The sequence below is a fragment of the Manis javanica genome, chromosome 2 (assembly GCF_040802235.1).
Source record: "Manis javanica isolate MJ-LG chromosome 2, MJ_LKY, whole genome shotgun sequence".
NCBI classification, from domain to species: Eukaryota; Metazoa; Chordata; class Mammalia; order Pholidota; family Manidae; genus Manis; species Manis javanica.
The window spans coordinates 29150239-29164163 of record NC_133157.1 but is presented as its reverse complement, the minus strand read 5'-3'; the positions used below and the strand labels follow the sequence as shown (position 1 = coordinate 29164163).

The 13925-nt window shown below is 39.4% G+C and overlaps 1 protein-coding gene across 1 annotated transcript in view; it reads right to left on the bottom strand.

Annotated features, from left to right (window-relative positions):
* GRIN3A (glutamate ionotropic receptor NMDA type subunit 3A) overlaps positions 1-13925 on the bottom strand; it is a 139248-nt gene that overhangs the window by 29350 nt on the left and 95973 nt on the right. The window contains exons 5-6 of the mRNA XM_037017707.2: positions 13044-13159; positions 5286-5437 (exon numbers count right to left, since the gene is read on the bottom strand). Coding sequence (XP_036873602.2) covers positions 5286-5437; positions 13044-13159 — 268 coding nt within the window. The remainder of the gene's footprint in view (positions 1-5285; positions 5438-13043; positions 13160-13925) is intronic.

Genomic DNA, 13925 nt, shown 5'->3' with positions numbered 1-13925 from the left:
AAAACTGTTGTCACAGAACTCTTAAATTCACTCAGTAACTTGAACAAAAATTACATTTTTTTTTTTGCTGAGTCAAAGGAAAATGAAGGAAATTTAAAGCCTACCATATGTCTTCCTCGCTGGAATTGACTGACAATAAGTCTACTGTCTTATTGTCTACTGGGCATAGGCACAGTTGTGCTAGGAAGCTCGTGAGGAAACATCTGAGGTCAATTTCAAATTCCTCTCTGAAAATTGCTAGTCTGGTTTACAGAATTGGACCTGCAATATCCTGGGTGACTCTGGGAATCAGAGAAAGCCCTGGAATTCAAAAAATGAGTTTATCCATCAGAGACACTATGGCTAGACAGCTCTAGGGGTTGCCAAGAGATGGGAGGTGAATAGATCAAAGTTCTCACAGGGGACTAAGTATTAATGTCCAACTGCCAAAAACTGGGGAAAACACTATTCATGTCATGTTCCTAGGCGACCATATCATTCCCTAGCCAAACTAGAATGTTTCTTCAGAGTGAAAGGGTGTTTAATTACTCTGTAGCTACACTAACTAGGACTATACCTGTTAAAGGGGAGGTCAGGTCTGAAATAAACAGAGGAATGTCTTTCACGCAAGCACCTGTTCGGAGAGCTACGTTCCAGAACATACCTGCTGCTGCTGCTCTGTCTTACACCCCTTGCCTGGGGGCAGGGGTGAATATGTTCATTAAATTACCACTTTATTTACTCCTAATGAGAAGTCATCGAAGAGATGAAGAAGCTGAGACTGAGGTGGATTAGTGACCTGCCCTAGGCAAGTTGACGGTAGAAGCAGGCTTCAACTATGTCTTCTCTGATTTCAAAGCCAGTCTTTGTTTCTCTGCAGTAAGATAGCCCAGCAGTGGGTGACACCTGAGACAAAAGGGAGGGCAAGCAAAATACTAACGGGCATATTTCCTTCTTCTGACCCCTCTGGAAGGAAGTGAAAAAGGAAAAAGCTAAAAGGTGGAGGACTGAGGGCCTTCATGGAGAAGACAATGATCAGCCAGTGAGCTGAAGACTAGTTTCATTTAATTGCATTTTACTTTTAGGTTCTGGGAGTGTAACAACTTGAAATTCTGTTTTAGGTTGCTCAAGACAAAATGCCAGTCACTGCACAAGGGATGTATTGCTGTTTAAATGCACATAGGTGAGCATCATTATAAAGCAGTTTGTTATTGCATGGACCAGGATATGCCACAATACAGTGCCATATCTGAGAAAGAGTAACTCCATGTGTGTTCACCGCATTCCCTGAGGTTGAGGGTGGCCTTCCCATCTTTACACACCATGGATGTTATCAGAACTTTACTTTATTTCTGTCTCTGAAGCTCCAATTAAGGATATACCGCTTTTCTATTCGCAGTCCTACCTCTCTCTTCTTTCCAAATTAGCTGACCTGGAAAGTAGACCCTGGAGTGTCTTAACAACTGTAACTTGATTCTGATACCAGCCCCTTATCCAACTGCTTCCAGCTCACTATATCCAGAATTTCCCAAAGGCTTCTGCCATGAACTTGGCCCATTAAAAACCATGGTTGGGAGAAAAAAAAAATCAGAGCATTTTGTATGCATCATCTGAACAGTCTATGGCTTTTGCTGATTATTTGTTTATTTTTCAAAATCCGTTCTCTTGTTTGTCCATACTTTATTTGGTTTTGTTTGGAATTACTGATAAATCCATACCGTTCTGGAACATTTATGGTGAAAGAACGTAAGTTATCATATTTAGATATAGGTTCACTATTTAACAAGTATTATCTGACTTAATTTTCACCAGTCCTGTAAAGTAGGTATTATCAGCCTCAATTTGCAGAAGCTGAGGCTTAAAATGGCCATATAACATGTCTTGTATCACACAGCGAGTAGAGTTCAAATCTAGAACTGGCTTCAAAACCCATGCTTTTCACCGTTACGCAAACTCTAAAAATACTAAATATTCTTATCTTCGGAGGCTATAAAGGGAAACCATAATCTTGGTATCAAAGCTGAAAAGTCTCTTGTAGATGATTCAATCCAAATACCTTATTGTATAGCTGACTGGAAGTGGGTAGGGTGAGAGAGGAAGCAACTTTCACATCTGCAATGTGGGTGCAAGAAGAGGCAGTCGGTTGCCTAATCAGCATCCGTTCTCCTGTCTCCTCCTTCTTAAGGGAATCCTGCTTATGTTTAGGCTTTCTCCAGGTGACCAGCTTCAAGAGAAGTTGCCACATCGTCAGTTCTAGGAGCTAAGTCATGGCTGGCTTAATCCATCATGGTGATCTAAATCTCTTTACCACTGATTGGCTCAGACATGCACATGACATGATTTTGGTCCATGAAATATGAGGAAATCTTTTGGAAGGCTCTAGGAAGATTTCCTCACTTTTAAAAAAGAAGTGCAGGAAGACACCTAAAGATATCCAGGAGCCCCAGGAAAGTCTCCTGATGGAGAGAGGAAGCATTGCTACTTCTGCTATTTATTATTTACTCTTTACTGTGCCAGGTTTCTTTGTAGGTCTTTCCAGAAATGACTTTTTATTCTCAGAGCAAAATGGCAAAGCAGGTTTTAAGATATCCATTCATTGGTGAGACAACGCCAACTCGAGAATTTAAGTCACTGAGTTAATTGGTAGAGCCAGAATGCATGTCCAGAAGTGTATGACTTCAAATGTATCAGACTGTGTGTTAGATATTTTCACAGTGGAATAAACAGACTTATGTGAGTGGTTGTGTTAGTCTCCCAGAGGACATTCCCTGGGGTAGGATCTGAATCTGCAGAGCCCTGCACTCTCAGGGGCTTCCCGTAGGACTCAGGTGGTCCCTCCAGCTGCTATCTTGGTCTGCCAGTCCTCTGAAATGGTACCAGCCTAGAGGTGTGCCTGTGATCAGGGAGGTGCAAATTATTCCATAATGCAGGCTTTGGGGACATGACTGGGAGGCGCCTTTCATCTTGTCTAATGTCTTGTTGTCAACGTTGAATCACTTGGAGATTTTGGCTTGAGTTAGCCATGGTCACGACAAATGGTAGAAAACACTAAGTGATCATTACTTTGCACAATTTGAGCAATTGGTGTGTTTGCTTTCTTGGGTGAATTAATTCAGCTGGCCAGTGTAAGTCTTTTCTTTTAGGAAAAGCCATGGGAATCTCTCCAAATAAAGATAAAAATCCCTGCTTTACCGGGTTGTAGCAAAAACCGATGAATTAATGTTCTTAATAGAGCTTTAGTCACATGGTAAGAAATAGAATATGCTAGTTCCCTAATTCTTCACGTTCCTCTTTGCTTCCTTTAAATCTTTGCTGAGTGACCACCTTCTCAGTGAGATCTAATGAGAGATTATGAAGAGATTATGACTCAGACTGGATCGGGGACTGTGGGCAGGCTCCAAAGAAGGGAGATTTCAGCTGGGTGTTTGTCATGAGAGGACATTAGTTGAGTAAATCAGGGAGAAGAGTATTTGGCGAGGACAACACAACATGTGCTGAGACCCCAAGGCAGGGACACCAACTGACGTATCTCCATCTAAAGTGACCACTGTGGTGGGGCTGTAATGAACCAGAAGGAAAGTGGCATGAGATAAGGCTGAAGAAGTAGGCAGGGTCAGATCCCACAGGGCACTGCAGGCCATGTTCAGCACTTCAGGTTGTTTCCTAATTAACGTGGGAGGCCACTGCAGGCTTCCAAGAAGGACAGTGATCTGCAAGGTGGGAAAAAAAATTGGAGAGAGGCAAGCATGTAAACCAAGAGTCTAGTTAGGTGACTTTCAGCAGTCTAGGTGAGGGATGATAGCTCGGACTAGAGCAATGACAGTGGAGATGGCAATCAGTAGGCATATTTGAGATATATTTTATAGAAGGAAAAGATACGGCTTGTTGATGGATGTGGAGCGTGAGATAGGGGAGGCATTAAAGACCCCTGCAGTTTCTGGAATGAGTAACTGGGTGGACAGAGGTGCCATTACCCAAGATGTGAAGCACAAGAGGAAAAGCAGATTTAGGAGAGAAGATCAAGGGCTCAGTTTTTGACAAGTTAAATGTGAAATGCCTGTGAGATATTCAAGTGGAGATGTCAAATAAGAAGGTAGATATATGGCTTCAAAGCTCAGAGGAAGAGTCTGTGCTGAAATACAAATTTGGGAGTTGTTGGCAAATAGAGGCTATTGGAAGCCATTGTTGTTGGCTTTAGATTTTTCTTTAAAAATCTAACCCTTGTATTGGTTTATTTGGCTTCCCGTTTAAATCACTGACCCCTGGCGCTCTTGCTACACCTTTTCGTCTCCTGTCTCAGTCATCCAATTTGACGGTTGCTTTCCAATTACACTTTGAAGGCAGAACGCCGTAATGGAAAGACGTAGATTCTGACTGCCCACAGTAGGGCTCAGTCTGTTCCAGTGATCATTAGAATCCCAGAGTGATTCATGAACTATATGCCACGGTCTAGTACACAATCTGAGTCCAGTGCATGATCTACATGATGGGGTAAGGTATGTAAAATAGTTATAATAGAGCAGCATCGGTGCATAGTAAGCCCTCAGTAAATATTAGATATTGTTGTTGAAATTTTGCCCTGGGGAAAAATATAATAATATTCGCCCAACTGGCCTAATTATCCTGACCATCAAACCGCTCTCACCAGACGGTGCCAAGTCCTCCTGCTACGTGTTTGCATATGCCCCAGTTCTCCGCATGGCACTCATCTCAGCTGCAATGAAATCATCATGATGCAGTGCATGTTTAATCTCTGTCTCTCTGCTAGAGTGTACACTCCACGACAGCAGGGACCCTGTCTGCCTTGCTCACTGCTAAATCCTGAAATCACTGAGGATTTCTGGGTCCTAGTTGGAAAGGTATGTCTATTTTTCTAAACCCACAAAGGATCCCTAGGAAGTTAACTGCGATTAGATTGTTAAGGATACTCTGAAGTCCACATCATGACCAGCAATGAATAGCTAAACTAAACACTATTCATATCAGTATCAGATACTATTGCTGCAATTAGAACAGCATTTCTTCTGTATTTGTAGGTATAACATATAGGGGAAAAGTAGAAATTCAGACATTTACTTATCAAAATAACATCACATTTAAATCCAAGAATATCTTGTCTCATTGTAAATTCCTATAGGAGTATGCACTCTTCAAGTGGGGTTAGGAGTAATCCATATGTCCTGGTAAGTCCCAGGAGATGTGCTAGCCTGGATTACTGACCACAGGCCATATGTAACAGCAGTTTCATGATACTCTTCAAGGCAAAGCTACACGAAGCATCAGCATCATTGGCAGTCGTGCCTTACCTCGGTGACAGCGAAACTCCTCTTGCCACAGGGAACCATCTTGTACCACTTGTCATGCAGCACGTCCATAAACCCATGGGACTTGTACTGACTGATGAGCTCAGATATGTTGGAGGTCAGTGGGGAGTTGGGTGGGAGACCAATGCCATATCCTAGAAGAAAACATAAACTTAGAGGAGTTTCTCACCCGAGAGGTTCCTAAGAGATTGCCACTGGTGTGATTTTTCTGTCAGACGTGGTAACAAGGGTACAGTAAAACTTTCACCCTCTTTCCTTCCAAGGACTCAAAAGACATCCAATGTATGACTGCCTTGGATCCACTGCCTCTTTGAGTACAAGAGATGATTCTGGGAAAGAGAGGAATGGGCTATGCCCTGTATAACAGTGGCACCTTGTAATCTAAGCTCTTCTGTCCATCCCTTCAAGATATTTCTTAGAAGCCATCTTTGAGTTCTTTACCAGGGCTAGGATTCCCTATCCACATCTCCTAGAATCCCTCCTCTCAACCTTAAATACACAAAGTCAGATTAATCATAATCTTTGGTTTATGACATACTTTCATCTTTGGTCATACATGATCTATTTTTATTTGTATATTTCTTAATAATATAATGAGACCATGTGAACATACAGTATAACATGTGTACTAAACATCAACTAAAATATGCCAAAAAAAAGAGAAGTAGTTTGTAGTTTGGTGGTACTAAGGGCTAGAGAAGATGTAGATCAATATGATCATTTACATGTTGCTTGTGGGAAAGCAAACTGATATAACCACTCTGACAGTTTGCTATTATATTGTATAGTTGAATTTTTTCATGCTGTAAGGCCAGCAATTCTAAATACATTCCTAAAGAACTCCTCCATCAACACACTAGGAGATATGTACCGGGATGGTCTCAGAGGCACTGTTCATAACAGTAAAAATTAGAAACAACCCAAGTGTTCTTTGATGAGAGGGTGGGTAAATAAGCTGTGGACTATTTCCACAACTGGATTATTATATAGTGAGAAACACATGAACTACAACTACATGCAGTAATATATATGACTGAGCAATACTGAGCAGACAAGGCCAGTCCCAGAAGACTACAGCATGAACCCATTCAGTAAATGTAAAAACATTTAAAACAAAACAATACATCTTCAGGCCTTCGTATGTATGTGAAAGTGTAAATTAGAAAAAAATTAAGGAAATGATCAAGCAAATATCCAGGACAGGGGTTATTCAAGGCAAGAGAGGCAGGGGAGAGGAAGGAGGAGCACAATGGTGGACGTACTTTGTCAGAGTTTTATTAACCGGCTTGGACTCTGTATCCTCACTGTGTGGCTTTACCTGCTTTCTAAATGGTTCCTATGCTGTCAGACTCTGTGATGAGCCACGTGAGATAATTACTACATTTTGTCTTTAGTTATTGGACAGCTAGTCAAAAAAAGATATTTTTCCCTCAAGATGATTGAGGAAGATAAATTTAAAATATAGCTAGTTCCCTTTTTCACAGATAAAGACCGAAAATACTGTCAAGAATCCAAAGATACTTTATGGAAACAAATGCTTGCTATAATTACTCTATCTTACAATTTATTTCCAAGGACATTAGTTTCTGTTCCATTTTTCATTGCAGATACACAAATCCTTTTTTAAAAAATATGAGGCTTGAGCTGTGGGTATTACCAATAAAAGAGAAGAAATAAATAATGCAGGAAAAATATTTGAGTTTTCAAGAGCTGTATGTCCCCCCCCACCAATAGTTTTGCTTGTTCCTTAACAATGGCAAGTCAAGGAAATGATGACAATGTCCAGAACATGATTAGAATTTTCCATTGAAAGAGCTATTTTGAGTGTTTATTTTGTGCTTAGTAGTTTTGGCAAGGCAAGAATGACAATAAAAGACTACACGGGCAGCCTGTTCTGCTGATGTTATCATTAAATAACACTTTTACAATGGGTAACTATAAGGAAGTAACCAGTCTTTAGAAACTTTTATTATAATGAATGCTATTGACAATCCAGTTGCACAGACATTCACTCGGTACTAATTTACATATCAGGCACAAAACAATCATGTATATAATATTCACTGGCTTACTGACTCATTCATTCATTCATTCATTCATTCATTCAACAAATATTTACTGAGTGAATAAGGCACTGTGTTAAGTAGTAGGGATTTAGCAGTGAGCAAGACAGATAGGGGCCCTGCTGCCATGGAGTGTACATTCTAGTAAGGGATGGCTATTAAACATGCACTGCATGATGATGATTTCATTACAGCTGAGATGAGTGCCATGCGGAGAACTGGGGCATATGCAAACATGTAGCAGGAGGACTTGGCACCGTCTGGTGGGAGTGGGTTGATGGTTAGATAATTAGCTGAATATTATTATATTTTCCCCCTAAGGCAAAATTTCAACAACAATTTCTAATATTTACTGAGGGCTATGCACTGATGCTGCTCTATAATAAATACTTTACATACCTTACCCCATTGTGTAGATCATGCACTGGACTCAGATTGTATACTAGACAGTGGCATATAGTTCAGTTAAATAGCTCTTGCATTCTAAAAATAACTAGAACATACATAACTGAGCCCTGCTATGTGGCAGATACTATTCCACATGTGTCTAACTCCTATATGAACCCATCAGACTATGTGCTACTTAGAGTGTTAAAGACTAAGTCAACTGCTCAGGGTCACACAGCTTGTAGCACATTTGAAAGTAGGTCTGTTTGAGTCTAAAACCAATGCTCTTTCTGCCAGTCATAATGGTCACATCCATTGTAGCATGTGAACAAGGCAAAGGAAAACTTATTCCGCCCCCATCAATAAGACCCTATCACTATAATACTGGTGTAATCTCCCCAAACCAGGCACATCAGCAAAAAACCACAATCACCTCAACTGGTGGTTGGCTCTCAGCAGACACAATATTAGTCATGGACAGATTGTGTTTCTAAAAATCCTCTAAACCCAGTAATTCCAGCCCAGGTGAGTATAATAATGGCAGAATTATTATTTTTTTCATTTGATAATTATTCATCTATTCATAAGTTCTACAAACAGGTGTTGAATGCTTAATCTGTGCCAGACTCTCTGCCAAGTGCTATGGGAGTTACCAAGTTCACTTCGACACCAAGTCTATCCATACGAAGCTCACGGTGGCATGGGGGAGGAGAGACATACATAAATAACTGCACAACATGGTAGGAAGTTACAGGACTTCCACTGGAAAAAAGTTAGGTGAAGTATAAATTCAATAAAGGTAAAATATAATGGCGAGGATGCAATGAGAAGGATGGATAAAACTGTAGAGTTCAGGAGGGTGAGAGATTGCTACCAGGGAGGGGATGAGAGAAGGCATCTTAGATTTATTCTTGAGAGTGGTATTTTGGGTAGATGAGACATAAATACACGATAAAAAGTTTAAAAATTTGAAATTAATACTTAGGATAAATCTACATATTCTAAGAATAGAATTTTGGCACTACAACAGAAGTACTAAAAAAGCCTTTAGGGAGAAAGCTATGTTGAAATTGCAGAGACATTTATAAAAAATGCTATATAGGAAATAATGAATATTAAATCACTCTATCCATTATGTCAAGGTTCATTTGCAGTTGACTGCTAAAAATAGATTACTGTCCTTTATCATCTTTCATTTTAACACATATATAGAGTATTGATATTTTAATGATGATTAGCATTTTATTTTAATGATATCATTTTAATGATGATAATAATTATTATTAGCTAATTAAAACAAACTGTGCATATAGGACAAAGGGAGAAATAGGAAAAAAGTTATGGGGCCATTAGCAGAGGTTGTTTTTTTTTTTAGGTTATTTGTTAAAAGACAAAAATTAATTTTATTCAGAAACTTAAAAGAGGGAAACCTTGAAGGTTTCATTTTTGTGCTTTTTATCAGTTACTTTTCAAATTTGATTGTGTTCATTGGTCAAAGAATTCTTATTTTTAAATTGCTGACTCAACTTAGCAGCCTAAGTTGCTTTCATAACCATTAGAAACGTGGCTTTGCTATGAAGACGAGGTTGACTATTTTGTGGTTGATGGATGAAGCAAAATGGAATCTTTCAACCCTAAAGATGAAGGCATCAGGCACCCTGGAAATTGGATACAGCTTATTAGCCCAAGAGAACAATTTGCAGAATAGAATCCAGATCTTTTCCCCATGGATAAATCAGCTTTACTCAGCTAAGAGTGGTAGAAATATACTTTGGCTAGTAAATGTACAGTTAGAAATAGACTAAAAGAATCCTGAAATGTGGCTGGAAAATAGATATTTTGAAAACAGGCTTTCAGATAAGGTTAAAAAGACTTCAGGAAGAAAGATTAATTCAGTTTTGCACTCTGTCCTTGGAATAACATATTTGCTCTTGGGCAATGGTTGAGAACATACTGTAATAGTTCCAACTAGAAAGGAGAATGTGAAAATGCATTTCCTTTATCCCCAGCACATCAAAGTGGAGAGAGAAGTGTGAGAAGGTGAGAAGCTGAGACAGAAAGAATGCTATCTACCCTGGGATAATTTTATAGTGAATTGGTCTCAATCTCTTAATATACTGAATAATAGTAACTAAATTGGGCACTTACTATGTGCTTGGACATGTTTTGTGTGTATTATTTTACTTAATCTTCACAACAATTCTATCATGGATGTACTATTCATAAATCTATTATGCAGATAAGGAACCTGGAAAACACAGATTAAGTGATTTTCCCAATGTAGTACAGTTAGTACCAGTGACTCTATTATACCCCAAACACTCAGACTGTAGAGCTAGTGCTCCAAGCACTGTGTTAAATAATTAGTGGAAAGTTAGTAAAAGAACAAACTCAAAAACAGCAAAGGTCTTGGCAGAAAGGTCACAAACCATTACTGTGCAATTCCATTACTCTCTCTTCTGTTTGACCTTTATTGTCAGCTAACTCCAGTGCATAGATTTGGGACATGTATTCATTCATCTCGGCACTTCCTTTTTTGTCCAGAGCACACGGTATGTCTGTGCCTCTGGTGTATGGTATTGAATGTGACCAAAGGCTTTACACATGCTCCCGGATTCTTTACAGCTTTGGTTTCTGTGCTGAGTACTCACAAAAACGTTTCAAAAGCGATGCGCAGCCACTGCGATGTGCAGCCACTGTCTCTCATTTGCCTCACCTTTACCTTTTAAGTCTAAGTAAGTACAGAATAGTAAAGCTGGGAGGTATGGTCAGTAGTCACACTGGGTTGGTGTGGTATAAGTGCCGTACAGAGTGAATGATCATTCAGCGTGAAGGGATCAACGGAATGTTTTCCCTCCTGAGTTCATGCAGCCATTTAAGCACTTGGGAAAGTATATACAGACCTGGGTGCTTTTGATTAACTACATGAGTATGTGAATTAGGTACTTATTTCAAATCCAACCTAATGAGTATGTAATAGGTATATGTCATTTATTACATAACTGATACATGTCTAGCATTGTGAAGGGCTCAGAGGGACATGTGAAACATTCCTGCAAGCTAGCTAGGTAAGAATTGTTCATAAATTGCTTTGATGGTATTTTTATGTCTATCAAGTCTAGTTAATTAATAATAAGGTCCATGTTTTCATAGGTTAAAGAAACCTAAATGTTGTTAAGGGAAAGAATTTAAGTTTTTTAAAACTTTGTTAAGAGAGGAATATTCTCTAAAAATTTATGACATTAATCTTTTTACTTAATCTTCACAACAATTCTATCATGGATGTACTATTCATAAATCTATTATGCAGATAAGGAACGTGGAAAACACAGATTAAGTGATTTGCCCAATGTAGCACAGTTAGTACCAGTAATTCTATGGAGCAACAGTAACAATCAAGCAGCAATCAAGACTTCTACGAGTATCTCTATCACATTGTTGTTTGTAACTTTTTAAGTATCTACTCTTTGTGTTTTGCCATATTCTGTTTGTTGGCAGGGGCAGTAGGGAATTTAATTTTCTGATTTTAGCTCACCCAGAACAAATCAGAATTTTTTTTTAGGATAAACCAACAACAATGAGAAAGTTCTCTCTGTTCAAAGCCATAGCCTTTTTACTCTCTTGCAGCGACAGCTCTTCTGTGCACCATTTTGTGCTTATCCCTTTGAAAACAATGTGGTTATCTGAAGATGACTGGAACTAAAAGATACTAAGTCTCAGGGGCACAGATGGAAATGTAAACAGGAAACCAGTGGGGAGCTAATTGTGTGGCATCTGGCACTGGGTCTAGCAGAGGCAAACAAGCCATCTCACCAGGTCTTCTGACAAGATAGGGTTGCCCCCTGAAGACAAAGGTGGAAAATAGTCCCTAATTTTCATTACAGCTATAAATGATTCATTGTTAGTAGCTGCTAATGACAGAAGATCCTCAACTACCCAGTGCATCTAGGTCAGAAAGAAAAATGTAACATTCCTTCCATATCCCCAGAGCCAAAAAAAAAGGGAATTTTTCCCACTGTTCCATCAAAATGGGATTATGTAATGAGTGTTCTTTTGTTTTTTCCAGCTTTTTCTTTTCTTTTTTTGCCTTTGCTATTTCAGACTGTGGTCTTAATAGATGAGTCCTCCTGCTAAATCTCTCTTTTCCTGTGTGTTCTACCCCTGGTTCAGGGGGAGGTCACTTGGCCTGGAGATGAGATTGAGTTCTCTGAGGAGAAGGCTCAAAGGAACAGACAGCATCAACTGTTACATTCTCATTCATCACAAAAACAAAGACTGAAGTCAAAAATTTGCTGATGTGTTTGGGGGAGACAGAGACCAATGGTGGTTGGGAAATTGGAATCAGAATAGTCTTGATACACTAGTTAACATACAGGAGAGTTTAGTTCTCTGGAAATAGGACTTGAGCACTCCCATGGGACCTTTTCAAGTCAAGTGTTTTCTGATAGTAAGCATGGCTGTCTTGAGAGCCAAAATGTACTGTCAGAGAAGGAAGCTGAGACTTGTGAGATTCCAAATTTGCTGGTTCAAACTCTCAGCTCTGTGTATTTACTGTTGTCCAGAATGAAAGGAGCTAATGACAAAGCAGTCCTTCTTTGGTCCTGGAGCTTGATGGATCGGTTGATTGAGCTGGAAGCAAAAATTTGCTGCCAGTGGGGAGAAAGGCAAACCTGAGGTCCCAAAGTTTTGTTTAGGACTCTTAAAGGTTACTAAGACATAGAAGGAGATTCTATTTCTAGTTATTTTCCAATCAGTAGAAAAACATCTATTTAAGAACAATGAGATATGGATTCTAATTCCAGTATTATCATCTAATTGGGTATTTATGAAAAAGTGATATAATGTCTCTGGGCTTTCTTGTGGCTAAAATGAGTAACTGGATTAGATCAACACTGGGGTCCTTCCAGCAGTAAAATCATCATTCTAGTCTTTGCATCAGATTCCTTGCAGGATTTGGCCATTAGAAAACACAGATTAAATTACATTTGGACTCCCCATTCATTCCACTGCATCACCATGCCCAGATATCTGAAGCAGCCTCATTTGGGTAAGAACGACGTGTGTTGTGGTGGTGGTGTTTGTAACAATTGGACAAATAAATTTTCGTGTAGATGAAAAACAAATTTCTAACTACAGCAACTTAATAGCTAACTGCTTATAGTTGAAAATGAAAACAAGAGAAGAGGAATAGCTCTTTACCTCTGCCTTTGGCATTTGTGACTTGCTAGCTAGGCTGGCAAAATGAGCACATCCTGAGTAAAAGCGAATCAGGAGTGAGACTGATTAATACCTTCCATGGCAAACGGCTTCCCCACAGTGAGAAGTTTGCAGTCAGCATCTATTGACACTTCATAATCCAGAAGGGCTTTGTCCATGATGAAGGCGTCTAGTTTCTCTGGATCATTCCTATATTTAAGACCAAGAGAAGAAAAGCAAAAAATGATTCATTAATGGACAGGAAGCACTAGGGCTCACAGCTGGCTTTTGCTTAGGGGACAGAAACCTGGACACTAAGGGCAGCAAAAGCTCGCTAGCTGCTGACTCAGCCTTGTTGACACCTCACTGACATGTAGAGAGCAGACGGAGGGAAACACACTCTTACAAGAGAGCATGACATCTTTCTAGTGGTTTTACCTACCATTTCCCTTCATACCGAACCCAACAAAGTCACAATGACTGAATTGAATGGGAAGATTCATTTCTCTTACATTAACTGAGCAACTTCTTTTGCTAGGCACTGTATTTATTGTTTTCCATACATTTACCACTCATGACTACAAGGTGGGTGGTATTATCCCATTTTGAAAAATGAGGCAATTGAGGCTCAGAGAATTGAGGTAACAGGTCCAGGTCACCTAGCTAGGTAAGTGTAGAAGCTAGGTGGTCTCATTAATCAGTATGTGGAAATTCTTATGTCTTTCTGTCATGATCACTATCAGATTCTTCACAGAGCAGGCATTATTTCATATTTAGGAGTAACATATGAAGGAAATGCAAATTAGAGATCTTAACACCCTGGGGAAGAGGAAGTTAAGGTCTCTCTACAGTCCGTAGAGAAACAATCAATAAATGGGAGGGGAGGCATATGTAATAGATCTTAGTGATCTGATTTATTAATATATCCCCAGAGATTCATGTTTCACTCTCATCCCAGGAGGCAGTTCAGGCAAGA